General features: G+C 42.2%; 1 protein-coding gene across 2 annotated transcripts in view; it reads left to right on the top strand.

Annotated features, from left to right (window-relative positions):
• The window catches only part of LOC116511855 (serine/threonine-protein kinase 38-like), a 44,914-nt gene that overhangs the window by 22,317 nt on the left and 8,218 nt on the right, over nucleotides 1-14,379 (top strand). For both annotated transcript variants that reach the window (XM_032222104.1, XM_032222103.1), the window contains exons 3-9: nucleotides 1,264-1,315; nucleotides 2,102-2,224; nucleotides 3,778-3,861; nucleotides 7,087-7,210; nucleotides 9,591-9,745; nucleotides 11,808-11,910; nucleotides 13,380-13,441. In XM_032222104.1, the coding sequence (XP_032077995.1) occupies nucleotides 1,264-1,315; nucleotides 2,102-2,224; nucleotides 3,778-3,861; nucleotides 7,087-7,210; nucleotides 9,591-9,745; nucleotides 11,808-11,910; nucleotides 13,380-13,441 (703 nt within the window). The remainder of the gene's footprint in view (nucleotides 1-1,263; nucleotides 1,316-2,101; nucleotides 2,225-3,777; nucleotides 3,862-7,086; nucleotides 7,211-9,590; nucleotides 9,746-11,807; nucleotides 11,911-13,379; nucleotides 13,442-14,379) is intronic.

The following is a 14,379-nucleotide window of genomic DNA, read 5'->3' as shown; positions in this document are numbered from 1 at the left end:
AGTCCCTCCGTCCCCCCCGTCTTAAAGTTGCCAAGTTGGGAAACCCCAGGACAGACCATGATGGCTGGGTTCAGACATCACCCTAAGCCACGATACGACTTACTTGGTCTGAATGGATGCAGCCCATTTGTGTTCCTTCAAACCAGTGGTTCCCAAACTTGGCAACTTTAAGACTCGTGGACCTCAACTCTCAGAATTCTCCAGCCAGCTCTGCTTCAAACCATTATGGAGAGCTGGACCATGGCTTAACGTTTGAATCCTGCAACGTGTCTCTTTCCATTTTCTTTTTTTTTTAATTTCCATTTTCATAACAGACAATCACATGTATACTATACATAGCCAGTATCATATAGTATTAAAAGATAATTACATCAGTTCCTCTTGTCAACAATGCCCAGAAAAATAAAAACCCATTATTGCTCTTCTGCTCTCCATATACCTCTTTTTTTTACCTCTCTCCTACCTCCTTTCTTCCCTCCATCATCCTTTCCTACTCTACTTCCCCTTCCTTTCTCCTTCTCCTCTCTCTACATTCCACTCCTCCTCATCCTCCTTATCTTCCCCCCTTACCCTCTCTCCTATCCCTCTCTCCCCATCTTTCTTCTCCCATCTCTTTCCATTTTCTTAATCTTGGATGATCATCCAGGAAGTTGAGGGAGAAATTGTCTATATAAATAAACCCCTTTCTCTCTCCCCCACCCCCACAACCTGTCTCAATTACCCATAAAGAGATCAGGATGAGAAATTGGATAATGCGGCAAGGAATAAGATTTGGAATAAGATTTTCTCTTCCCTTTAGTGGTGATTTCCATAATTATTAACTTGCCTTGTGTCGTGCATTTCAAACTTTGGACCCAGGTTTCCATGTTTGGGGTGAAATAATCCTCTTTTTCAATTCTAAAATAGAATAGAATATTCTTTATTGGCCAAGAGTAACTGGACACCCAAGGAATTTGATGCAGATGCTCTCCACATCCATACAAGCAACGAAGCCATAAATCATAAGATACAAGCAACAAAATGAGAGTCGTAAGATACAAATAGGAGTAGGTAATAGGAAAGATGAGAAGGATCATCATCATAATAATTAGAGTCATACTACATGGTTAAGATATCCCTAGGCGTAAGACAGTGCTGTGGGAATTATGTCTTTAGTTGAGTAATGGCACAGGAGAAAACCTCTCTTTGTGCCTTAGTTGTTTTGGCATGTACCAAAAAAAATATGTTTTGTTTCATAATACGTCATTTGTACCTCCAACCTAGGCAGAAGAAACTAGAAGTAGCCATGGAGAAAGAGGGCTTAGCAGACGAAGAGGTAATTCAAGCGTGAAGCTGAAATTTTTATAGCTTTGTTTGTTAAGGATTGGTACAATCCTGAGTGATTCAGAACTTGCAAGCAAAATTTGTGTGTGTGTGTGTTTTTTGTGTGTTTGTTTTAATAACATCGGGCCAAAAAAGTCAACAGAAGGACGCGGTAAACGGAGGAAAGGACCAGCAAGGGGGAAAAATAAAATTCAGAATATTTTCAAATATACACCACATGGTTTCTATTAAAGGAACTACAGTGTGATTACAGCAATACGGTGGCTCAGTAGCTAAGACGCTGAACTTGTCAATCAGAAAGGTCAGCAGTTCGGCGGTTCGAATCCCTAGCGCCGCATAACGGAGTGAGCTCCCGTGACTTGTCCCAGCTTCTGCCAACCTAGCAGTTCGAAAGCACGTTGAAAATGCAAGTAGAAAAATAGGAACCACCTTTGGTGGGAAGGGAACAGCATTCCGTGTCCCTTCGGGCTTTTAGTCCCATGACCACGGAGATGTCTTCAGACGGCGCTGGCTCTTCGGCTTTGAAACGGAGATGGGCACACCGCCCCCTAGAGTCGGGAACGACTAGCACATATATGCGCGGGGAACCTTTACCTTAAGATGAGATTTGTTTTGTTCAGAGCTCCGGGAACAAGAAGATGTAGCTCTCTTTTTGGCCTGGAGCACATAAAAAGTGGGAAAGCCTTGAGTTAAATTAGTATGCAATGCCATCTTGTGGTTTAGAAACGGTTCTCAAAAGCGTGGCAGTCTTTTAAAGGGGATGTTTGGTTGCCCACAGAAAAAGCTTCGAAGATCTCAGCACGCCCGGAAAGAAACTGAATTTTTAAGGTTGAAAAGGACGAGGCTGGGCCTGGATGACTTTGAATCCCTGAAGGTGATCGGAAGAGGGGCCTTTGGAGAGGTTAGTGATGGGGCGGAAGATTTATTTCCTGGTGCGTTTTCTTTTTTTAAAATTTTAAATATTTTTTTATTGAATAAACATTAAAAAACTTCAGACATAGAGCGACTCTTCTTTGTCATTTCCATACATATTTTAACCCAACAGCACAATTTCTACTTATTGTACATAGCTACGTTAATCTTATGAACACATCCCTTATCCTCCTTTATGTATTTATCTCTGTATTATCCAGTTCCAGTTTTACAGTCCTCAAAATGTTCTGTTCCGACTCCTTTTTCCTCATTTCCAACCCTTGATTCATTTTGTTCCAAATTTCATAATATTCTGTCTCGTTCTCTGTTTTTGATTTCTAGTGTCAAGTCTGTCCTTTTCTGCACAGATCAAATTTTTCTTTATTACCTCTTCTTCTTCGGCGGGGGCATCTCTGTTTTTCCAATTTTGTGCATATACCAATCTGGCTGCGGCTAACACATGCAACATTAAATATGTCACTCCTTTACTGTATTTTTCTTTCATTATTCCTAATAGGAATAGTTCTGGTTTTAAATCGTATCTTTTGATCTAACATCTCTTCCAACCGTACCTTTATCTGGCACCAAAAATCCTTGGCTTTTGTTCGTATGATGAAAAGATTCCTAAAGCCGAGCTATATTTCCAACACTGTGGAGATTGTTTCTTACTCATTTTTGCTGACCTCGTGGGAGGAAGATGCCACCTATAAAACATTTTGTACATTATTTACCAGTGTGTTGTCTTGATGACTTTGGAGGATCACTGAACCAACTCCATGAAGTTACTGAAGGCCAGAACAGAAGGAATAATAGAATAGCAGAGTTGGAAGGGATCTTCAGCAAATGTCAGATTAACAGAATTGGAAGGGACCTTGTGAGTCATCTAGTCCAACCCCCTGCTCAAGCAGGAGACCCTACGCCATTTTTAACAGATCGCAATCCAGCCTCTTGAAAGCCTCCAGTGATGAAGCTACCACAGCTTCTGAAGGCAACTTCTGTTCCGTGGGTTGATGGTTCTCACTGTCAGGAATTTTCTCCTTATTTCCAGGTTGAATCTCTCCTTGGTCAGTTTCCACCCATTGTTCCTTGTCTGGCCTTCAGGTGCTTTGGAGAATAGCTTTACCCCCTCCTCTCTTTGGCAGCCCCTCATATATTGGAAGATGCTATTCCTGTCTCCCCTGGTCCTTCTCTTCCCTAGACTAGCCATGCCCAGTTCCTGCAACCGTTCATCATAGGTTTTAATCTCCAGTCCCTTAATCCTCTTGGTTGCTCTTCTCTGCACTTTTTCTAGAGTCTGAACATCTTTTTTATAGTATGGTGACCAAAGCTTGATGAAGTATCCTAGGTGTGGTCTTACTAAGGCTTTATAGAGTGGTATTAGTACCCCCCTTGATCTTGATTGCATCCCTCTGTTCATGCAATTTAGGATTGCATTGGGTTTTAGAACAACTGGAAAGGAAAACTTTACGCATACTCGTTTTGAATTAGCGCTTCAAACTTGATAATCCATGATTCATAGCTCCCCTTTTTTTAAATCCACAGGTCCGATTAGTTCAGAAAAAAGATACGGGTCATATTTACGCCATGAAGATATTGAGAAAAGCTGACATGCTGGAAAAAGAGCAAGTACGTCCTTTTTTTGGTTTCCAAATATAACTTTAAGGCACTTGCAAAACAATGTATAAAAGGCATATATTTTTGCGGTGAATTTTATGTGTGTATTAACTAGGGACTAGTTGTTTTGACCAAGGACTGATTTGACCAGCCCAGTGTGATATGGACAACACCCAACTGAATTTGCATTGGTGGTGGTTGATGTGTAGATCATCTTCTTTTAATGACTCTGTAATCCCTTGTGGGGATGGAGTCTGGGCAATTGAATGGAGCTAGCAGAGGGTTTACTGGCCAGATGCCTTTCCTGTTGCCAGAGCGGAGTTTTGTTCAGCAGATCTATTCTCATTGTGCCCAGAAAGAGAAATATCTGCCTCTACCTGGGATCGATCTCACAACCTCCTGATTGTGAGGTGAGAGCGCTACCTCCAGGCCACCGCACCATTCCTGGTAGATGCCCAGATGTCCTCTATAATATCAAAATATTACTCATTCTGACCGTGGGATCGAAAAAGTTTAAAAAAAGTTTAATAAAAAAATGTTTTTAATAAAAAAAAGAAAACTACAGGTAATTCTCCACTTACAACAATTCATTTAGTGACAGTTCAAGGTTACAACGGCACTGAAAAAAACCCGAGTTATGGTCATTTTTCATACTTACGACCGGAGCATGCATCTCCATAGTCACGTGATCAAAATCAGGAGGCTTGCAAACTGGCATGTACTTATGACAATTGCAGTGTCCCATGTGTGTGTGTGTGTGTGTGTGTGTGTGTGTGTGTGTGAAGTCAACAAAGAAGCCAGATTCACTTAAACAACTTAACAACTGTTTGCTCAACAGAGGTGGCAAAGAAGTTCGTAAAACGAGCAACTAGAAATTTTAGCCTTGATTGTGGTTGTAAGTTGAGAACCACCTACAGTATATCCAAGACATACCGTATCTTTCAGAGTATAAGACGCACCTTTCCCACCCCCACTCCCAAAAGAGTGTGGAAATGTTGGTGCGTCTTATACACTGAATACAGCCATTTTTTGGCCTCCTGAAGCCCCACCCCCACATCCCATTTTTGTGAAAAATAAGCTAAAAGGGGCAATTTTTTGCAAACGGAGGCGTTTTTCCCTTCTCCCACTCCCCAAAAGGACTCTGCAGGCTTCAGCAGGGCTGGGGGAAGGGAAAAATGCCCCCATTTTGGTGAAAAACAGGGGCGTTTTTCCTTCCCCCAGCCCTGCTGAAGCCTACAGAGCGATCCTGGGGGTCGGGGAGGACAAAAACTTTTTTTTTCTTACTTACCTCTTCGAAATCTTGGTGCGTCTTATAGTCCAAAAAATACGGTAAGTCACATAGAGCCTATAATGAAATTTTTGCTGATTTTCCGACTGCGACAAACGAAGTAAAAAAATTAACATTTGCAACCTAGATTTGCATACTTTTGTACCTCCCTGTTAAGATTTTAGATTTGATATTCTGTGTTTTTTGCATTTTATTCCCGTGTTCCTTTTCACCGAATTAAGACATGAGTGTCACGTAGGATGAATAAATGCTGGATACATTTGGCTGTTCTCTCTCTCTCTCTGTGTAAGCCGTGTCATCCGAAGGCCGCATTTTCAGTGGCTGGATTTTTCATTCCCTTTGGGGAAGGTTGTTTTCAGTTTTCCTGTTTTTCCAAAGTTAAGAGTAAGAAAGTTTAGGAGACAAAACAAACCCATTTCCTTCCTTGCAAGTCCAGAAACAGGCAGTATAAATTGACCCAAACCAAGCCCTTCTCTGAAACTTAAGCACAAGCTGACATGCAAAAATTCCAGGGTTATCAAGAGAATTTTTGGTGCTTCCTTCGTTTTCTTGGAAGGCCTTCAAAGAAACCCATCTGTTTTAGGGGGATAGAAAAATGGTACAGTCTCCTGCTGACTTTCTTTGGCAGGGAAAAAAAAATATTGTTTACTATCCTTTAAACATCCACGTATAACCCAAACGAGGCTCTAAGAGGCTTTTACAAAATGGCACGCCGAGTGTCAAAATAATGGAAACAGAAATGGTCAAAATGGAACAGCGGGGGCTCCAAGGATCATCAAGCGAATAAGAGCAGGTCTTTTGACCATCTCAGATCCTCTTCCAGATTGTCCAACATAGCCAGATATGTCTGGATCCTTGGTGTTCTCCGAGCTTGGTGGTTTTCTTGGAGATGGTGCATTACCAAATTAGGGAACATCATACAGTGCTAGAAAGGAGGGAGGGATTGAGGATGGAGGAAGAGGAGGAGGAGGAAGAGGAGGAAGAAGAAGAAGAGGAGGAGGAGAAGGAAGACTGTAGGGTCCTTGGTGCCCTCTGACCTTGGTGGTTTTCTTGCAGATGTCTCATGACCCAACTAGGGAACATCATCAGTGCTAGAAGGGAATGGGGTTTGCAGAGAGGAGGAAGAGGAAGAGGGCTTTGGTATCCTTGGTGTTCTATGAGCTTGGTGGTTTTCTTGCAGATGTCTCATGACCCAACTAGGTAACAATCTCAGTGCTAGAAGGGAGTGAAGGAGGAGGAGGAGAAGGAGGAGGACTTGGTGCTCTCTGAACTTGGTTTCCTTGCAGATGTCTCATTACCCAACTAGGTAACATTCTCAGTGCTAGAAGGGAGGAGGAGGAAGAGGAGGAGGACTGTGGGGTCCTTGATGCTCTCTGAGCTTGGTGGTTTTCTTGCAGATGTCTCATTTCCTAACTAGGTAACATCATCAGTGCTAGAAAAGAGGGAGATACAAGGAGAGGGAAGAGGAGCAGGAGCTGTGGGGTCCTTTGTGCTCTCTGAGCTTAGTTATTTTCCAGATGTTTTGTGACCCAACAAGGAGGAGGAGGACTGGGGGATCCTTGGTGAGCTTTTTGTGTAGACACTTCATTACCCAACTAGGGAACATCATCAGTGCTAGAAGGGCGTGGCGTTTGCCCTTCAATGAAATGTTTCCACGAAAACAACCCAACTCGGAGAGCACCAAGGACCTCACAGTTCAACCCTGAGCTAAAAATATTCTCTTCCACCAGCGGAAACAGATATCTCCATCTTTGGAGTGTAGGGGACAATCCGATGAGGGTTGTAGTCCAACCTGTACTGAGTGCCAGCGAGTTAGGAAAGGCTGCCTTACACCTGACAGCAATAAAAGTATCATTGCCCTGAAAACTGTTTTATATACAAATGTGTTTGGTAGGCAAACTCCTTTTTTGCCTTCAACCTTCATCTGATTGGCCGTGTTCCTCTTGCAGGTGGCTCACATCCGAGCAGAAAGGGACATCCTCGTTGAAGCCGATGGTGCCTGGGTCGTGAAGATGTTCTACAGTTTTCAGGACAAACGCAACCTTTACTTGATTATGGAGTTTCTTCCGGGAGGTAAACAGTTCAGCAAAACTATTTCAGTGACTAATTGAGAGTGGTGCGGTGGCCTGTAGGTGGAGCTCTCACCATCAGGAGGCTGTGGGTTCGATCCTAGGTAGAGGCAGATATTTCTCTCTCTGGGCACAGTGAGAATTTATCTGCCGAACAAAACTCCTCATTGGCGACAGGCGTGGCATCCGGCCAGTAAAACACTCTGCTAGCTCCATTCAGTTGCCCAGACAGACGCCACCTTGCAAGAGATTATGGGGTTGTTAAATGATGATGATTTCAATAACTAATGGGACGTTTCAGAGAATATTTTCAGTGAAAAACCGCCATTTTCCCAAGGTTGAGATCTGTGTTGACTCAAATCTGCTCAGTCTGGCAGCCATTTTTTCCTCTCTCTCCCTTAATGGTGGGGAATATTTTATTTGCGTTGACTTGGAGCCTGTGTCATAATAACATTAAGATAAACCCAACAAGAAACTAAAAATCAAAACCATGAAATCTTGGTAGCAATGGAGTTGGGCCACATAACACTCCTGGAACGCCTTCTGCTTATTCCTCAGTGAAATGTCCTTTGTGATTAATCCCCACAATTAATATGTGGAATGGCTTAACTCCAGAAGTTGTGGGTGCTTCGTCACTGGAGTTTTTCAAGAAGAGGCTGGACAGCCATTTGTCCAGAACAGTATAGGATCTCCTGGGGAGTTGGACTAGAAGACCTCCAAGGTCCCTTCCAGCCTTATTATTCAATGATCTATGATCTTGGCCATATTATCATAGTCATTATTAGAATATTGGAGATTGTACCATGTTTTCCCGAAAATAAGACAGGGTCTTATTTTCTTTTGACCTCTGAAATAAGCGCTTGGCCTTATTTTCGGGGAGGGCTTATTATTTTTGAGGTGCAGGAGGTGGCAAGCATGGTCACCTCAGGGCTTCTGCTGTGGTGCCATATTTTCTGGGAGGGCTTATTTTTGGGGGAGGGCTTATTTTAGCGCATGCAGTCAAAAGCCCGATTGGGTTTATTATCTGTGGAGGAGGTCTTATTTTCAAGGAAAGAGGGTATCATTTGAGGGCGAAGATTAATTCTCTGGGGTTGTGGGTTGGTTTCTGAACGTTTTGTTATCATGTTAGGTCACATCTTCAGTGGCGTTTGGGGGATGTCAGTATTGGTGTTCTTTGGTTTATAAGGGCTTCAGGTGTGAGTGTGTCAAGTGAGGGTCTTATGGTGGGTCTTGTGATGGGTCAGGGGTGGGTGTGTAAAGTGACGGTCTTGTGATCGGGAGGTGTTGTGGCCCAGCGGGAGCCGTTGGAGCTGCCACCAGGCTCCAACAGTGAGGGGCCCTATGAGTCGGCTCTGGAGGATGTGGAGGACCCTGGACAGGGTTCCCACTCCGAGCAGGGTGCAGAGAGGCTGGTTGGCCACCAGGAGGTGCCTGAGCCCTGGACCAGTGGGGAGGAGACAAGGGAGTGTGATCACTCCCTTGGCCACGGAGACGTCTTCGGACAGCGCTGGCTCTTCGGCTTTGAAGCAGAGATGAGCACCGCTCCCTAGAGTCGGGAACGACTAGTACATAGGTGATGCGTGTGCACCTTCCATTGGCCAGCTGGCCTTCAGGTCTCTGAAGGGGGTGGGATGCGTGTGGACAAGGGAGTGTGATCCGGACATCAGCAGTGAGTTGTTCCTGGATGCATGGCACTGGAAAGCTAATAGGCGTAAGGAACAGTTGCGCAGTTACAGGAGGTAATTGCACTCAGCTGGTGGTAATTAGGCTCCTCTCCAGACTATAAAATGACTGCTTGTGCACACGCCCCTTTTGCAGAAGTCAACGCATTAACTAATGTTGTAGAACAGTATTGTGAGCTTGGCAGGCTGGATGGCTGCCAAGGCTTCTCTGTGCCGGTTTGCTGCCAAGGACCTGTCTGTTTATTAATAAATTCCGTAAAGTATCTTTGGCTCGGAGTGTTTTGGTGTGGGATGAGGAGGGTCAGAACAGGGAGTATACATCAGGTCAGGGTCATTTAGGAGGTGAACTGGTGAGGTGGAGGCGTGGGAGGATCACGGTATCATTTTCATTCATTTCCCCCCTCTATCGAAACCAGCTGTGGTGGAGCGCAGTCTGGATTCCCAGAAGGGCAGAGGACCAAGAGACAGCCAAATTTAGAGACGTTAGCTGGGAGAAGAAGAAGAAGAAGAAAAGATAAGACAGCTCCTTCCTAGCAATTCTCAGACTATAATGATGCACATTTTCTACTTTAGTTTGGCAAGATTCTGTCCGTAGGTGAGAAGCAATAAAGGAAGCTGCTCCGAAATAACTCGATGTGTTCGGGTTTTTTTGCTTTTTGACACCAGCTAAATACCGTCTGTGTCTCATTCTCCCTGATTCAGGTGATATGATGACTTTGCTCATGAAGAAGGATACGCTCTCTGAGGAAGAAACACAGTTTTATATCTCAGAAACCGTGCTCGCTATCGACGCCATTCACCAGCTGGGGTTCATTCACAGAGATATTAAACCTGATAATCTTCTGCTGGACGCAAAGGTATCTCATGTTCCTGTCTGTCCTCTCTCTTGAGTCCTTGTTCTAGGATGGAATGTCTCAGCAAACTTTCAGCTGGGTGGACTTCAACTCCCAGAATTCCCCAGAATAGAATTCCGGAAGTGGACGTCCACACTTCCGGGAGTTGAATTCTGGGAGTTGAAGTCCCACGCAGCTGAAAGTTGCTGAGATTCAGAGAAAAAACACTTCCAGCAGATATCTGTGGCACCACCAAGGTTGGGCTACGGTTGGCTTCGGCATCCCGCTTCCTTTTATGAACACAAAAATCTCCTTTTTGTAGAGATGAGTTAAGAGAAAGTGGTTAGGAAAGGTAATACAATACAATAGCAAACTTGGAAGGGACCTTGGAGGTCTTCTAGTCCAACCCCCTGCCTAGGCAGGAAACCCCATACCATTTCAGACAAATGGCTATCCAACATCTTCTTAAAAACTCCCAGTGTTGGAGCATTCACAACTTCTGAATGCAAGTTGTTCCACTGGTTAATTGTTCTGACTGTTGGGAAATTTCTCCTCAGTTCTAAGTTGCTTCCCTCCTTGATTAGTTTCCACCCATTGCTTCTTGTCCTGCCCTCAGGTGCCTTGGAGAATAGCTTGACTCCCTCTTCTTTGTGGCAGCCCCTGAGATATTGGAAGACTGCTATCATGTCTCCCCTAGTCCTTCTTTTCATTAAACTAGACATACCCAGTTCCTGCAACCGTTCCTCATATGTTTTAGTCTCCAGTCCCCTAATCCTCTTGGTTGCTCTTCTCTGCTCTCTTTCTAGAGTCTCCACATCTTTTCTACATCGTGGCGAAAAAAGAGAGATATTGGTAGAAAATGAAATATGTTAATACTGTTGATGATATATAGCTAAATAAGATAATATTGTTAAGTGTGGATAACCAATTAAGTAAAATGCTTGTTATATTGAAATGGATTTGAGGATATACGCTACATATAGAAACTAGAAATAACAAATGGAAAATGAAATGATAAAGTTGATACGCCTTTTTCTAAAAGGGCAGAAAATGATTTTGTTTATTTGTTAAGAAAAATGCAAACTTAAGATGGAAATAGGGTAAGAAAATGTGAGGCCGAAGTTAGAAATGATAAATGCGATGTAAAATGGATTATGTATAAGAGAGAATGTAAAAAAAGAGGAGGGGGGGAACCCTGGACAATACTTTGTTTATAAAGAGGTTTTAAAATTTGTAACAAAAAATAAAAAATAAAAAAACTACACAAAAAACATAAAACTGTATAAAACGTGTATGTATGTATGAATGTGTGTGTGTGCATGTGTGTGTGTACATATATATGTACACAGACATACACACACACACACACACACACACACACACATTTAAGAAGCCGAGGTGGCGCAGTGGTTAAATGCAGCACTGCAGGCTACTTCAGCTGACTGCAATTCTGCAGTTCAGCTGTTCAAATCTCACCGGCTCAGGGTTGACTCAGCCTTCCATCCTTCCGAGGTGGGTAAAATGAGGACTGGGGATTGTTGGGGATGATATGCTGACTCTGTAAACCGCTTAGAGAGGGCTGAAAGCCCTAGGAAGCGGTATATAAGTCGAATTGCTATTGATATATATATATATATACATATACATATACATATATATATATATATATATATATATATATATATATGCACATATACTCATTCATTCATTCATTCATACATACATATATATGTGTGCAAGTGTGTGTATGTATGTATGTATGTATGTATGTATAAAATTACATTTTATGCAGGTTTTTTTTAAATATTGGAAGCTGCCCAGAGTTACTGTGTGTTAGGATGGGTGGCCAATAAATTTTACAAATAACATAATAATAATAAAACATTGCTTTAAATCCATTTGCGTGTCGCTTTCTCAGGGACCATGAAATTGCAGTTTTCTGCTTGGGTACAACCTGCTATTTGATGATTAGATGTAAATCAGGGAATAGCTCCAGAAGTACTTCAGAAGTTTGCATCAGTCATCTGGATTAATCATATGAGCATATGAATGTGAATTGAATATGAATATGATTTTCTTTCTGTAGGGCCATGTAAAACTCTCTGATTTTGGGCTATGCACAGGTTTAAAGAAAGCTCACCGAACTGAATTCTACAGAAACCTCACGCATAATCCACCAAGTGACTTCTGTAAGTACTGCAAATTCCGCCTTACGATAAATATTCCGCATACTGTATTGATGGAGGAGGGTATTTATGGCTCGAGGTTGAACTGGTTCCTCTATTGCTCCTTGGCTAAAGTAATTTTATTTCTGTTATGCAACCATTTATACCAATTATCCCAAATTTCATAGACTCTTCTTTGTCCTTTAATTTTAATGTCAATTTATCCATTTCTGCACAATCTAGAATTTTTCTGAATCACTAGTTCATCTGGAGGGAAATAACTGCATTTCCAATATATATTTCCAAACGTTATTTTGGCTGTAGTCAACGGTGCATCCACTAATGGCAGTAGATATAAGATTGTTTTGTTATTGGAGAGATACAGATTGATAGATGGAAGAGTATAATTCAAAATTAGCTAAACTTAGTTAAATCCAGTGGTAATAGGTATAGTTAAATAAAAATTGATAATGATAGTAATGTATACAATGTTGAGCTGTTATGATAAGTAATAATTGGATATGAGAAGGGAAGGTTAGAAATATTTTTGGACTATATATAAAGATTATTAATAACAATAATAATTATAATAAAAAACCAAAACTAGATACAGTTAAGTTTTAACTAATAGGGGGAAAATGTTACGATACAGGATATAGTTAAATAAAGAAAGGATAACGATAATAAACTATATATATGGAGGATTAGAAAATCTCGGTATTAAATATTATGGATGTTTAGCTAAAACAAGATATGAGGATATAATGTTAATGGTGGATATTGTAAATAAGTAAATGAAATGCCAGCATGTGGTTATGTATTAAATCTTGGTACGTTTTATGATGAAGGACGTTTAAATAATGATAGTCAAACAAAAGTGGAGGTATGATGATGTTAATATAGTAAATATTTGAGTTAAGATACTTGAATTAATATGAATTATATTTGATGACGGCGGAAGAGATGCACAAAAGCCTTTTGTAACCAACTGATACACTTTCTACAGTATGTAAAGGAGGATTTGTATGTTTGTTTTGAAAATATTTTTTTTTAAATAAAATAATAATAATAATAAGACCTCCCTGAAAATAAGGCCAAGCACTTTCAAAAGAAAATAAGACCCTGTCTTATTTTCGGGGAACCACAGTATATATATAGGCACCCTGACACAACAGTGTTAACGTGATGATTGAAAGTTGTTACAGATGGGGAAAAAAACAATACAAATCTATTAAAAAAACCAAGACGCACCGTTTCCAACGTTGCGTCCCCAAAGATTTGGTGCAGAACTGCTCTTAATGCATTGTGATTCTACGTTGGGGAGACATTTAGGGAAGGAAAGAAATAATTAAAATAGCTTCTTTTTTTAACGTTTGCATGAGAAAAGGGCCCTGTCATTTTATGGCTCCTGGACTGGAACCATAAGCAGGCTGAATGGTCATAATGCCCTTAAAGCGGAAAACATTCACTTGGTTCTTTATTTTGGGACTCAGCGTTTCAGAATATGAACTCCAAAAGGAAAGCAGAGACATGGAAGAAGAACAGGCGACAACTGGTGAGTATTTCCTGCAGACCTGCTTCTACAAAGTCCGTCCGATGTAAAAAAAAAATGTTTGGAGGAAGTTAGGTGGTCTTCAAGGCCTCCTTGTTAGCTCCCTGAGCTTGGGTTTGTTCTTGCGGGCATTTCATGGCCAAACTAGGTAACATCATCAGTGCAAGGAGGAGTGGGGTTTGTGGAGAGGAGGAGGAGGAGGAGAAGGAGGAAGATTGTGGGTCCCTTGGCGCTCTCTGAGCTTGGTTGCTTTCTTGCGGACATTTCGTGACCCAATTAGATAACAACATCAGTGCTAGAAGGGAGTGGGGTTTATGGAGAGGAGGAGGAGGCGGAGGAGGAGGAGGAGGAGGAGGAGGAGGAGGAAAGGTGAAGGAGGAGGAGGAGGAGGAGAACTGTGGGGTCATTGGTGCTCTCTGAGCTTGGTTGCTTTCTTGTGGACATTTCATTACCCAACTAGGTAACATCATCAGTCTAGAAGTGAGTGGGGTTTGTAGAGAGGAGGAGGAGGAGAAGGAAGAGGAAAGGTGGAGGAGGAGGAGGAGAAGGAGGAGGAAGAGAGGAGGAGGAGAACTGTGGGGTCCTTGGCATTCTCTGAGTTTGGTTGTATACTTGCAGATATTTTATGACCCAACTAGGTAACAATATCAGTGCTAGAAGGAAGTGGGGTTTGTGGAGAGGAGGAGGAGGAAGAGGAAGAGAAGGAGGAGGAAAGGTGGTGGTGAAGGAGGAGGAGGAGGAAGAGAGGAGGAGGAGAACTGTGGGCTCCTTGGCATTCTCTGAGTTTGGTTGTATGCTTGAAGATATTTTATGACCCAACTAGGTAACAACATCAGTGTTAGAAGCGAGTGGGATTTGTGGAAGAGCAGGAAAAGGAAGAGGAGGAGGAGGAAAGGTGGAGGAAGAGGAAGAGGAGGAGAGGAGGAGGAGAACTGTGGGGT

This window comes from Thamnophis elegans, chromosome 7, assembly GCF_009769535.1.
Source record: "Thamnophis elegans isolate rThaEle1 chromosome 7, rThaEle1.pri, whole genome shotgun sequence".
Lineage (NCBI taxonomy): Eukaryota > Metazoa > Chordata > Lepidosauria > Squamata > Colubridae > Thamnophis > Thamnophis elegans.
This window is presented reverse-complemented; position numbering and strand designations above follow the sequence as displayed.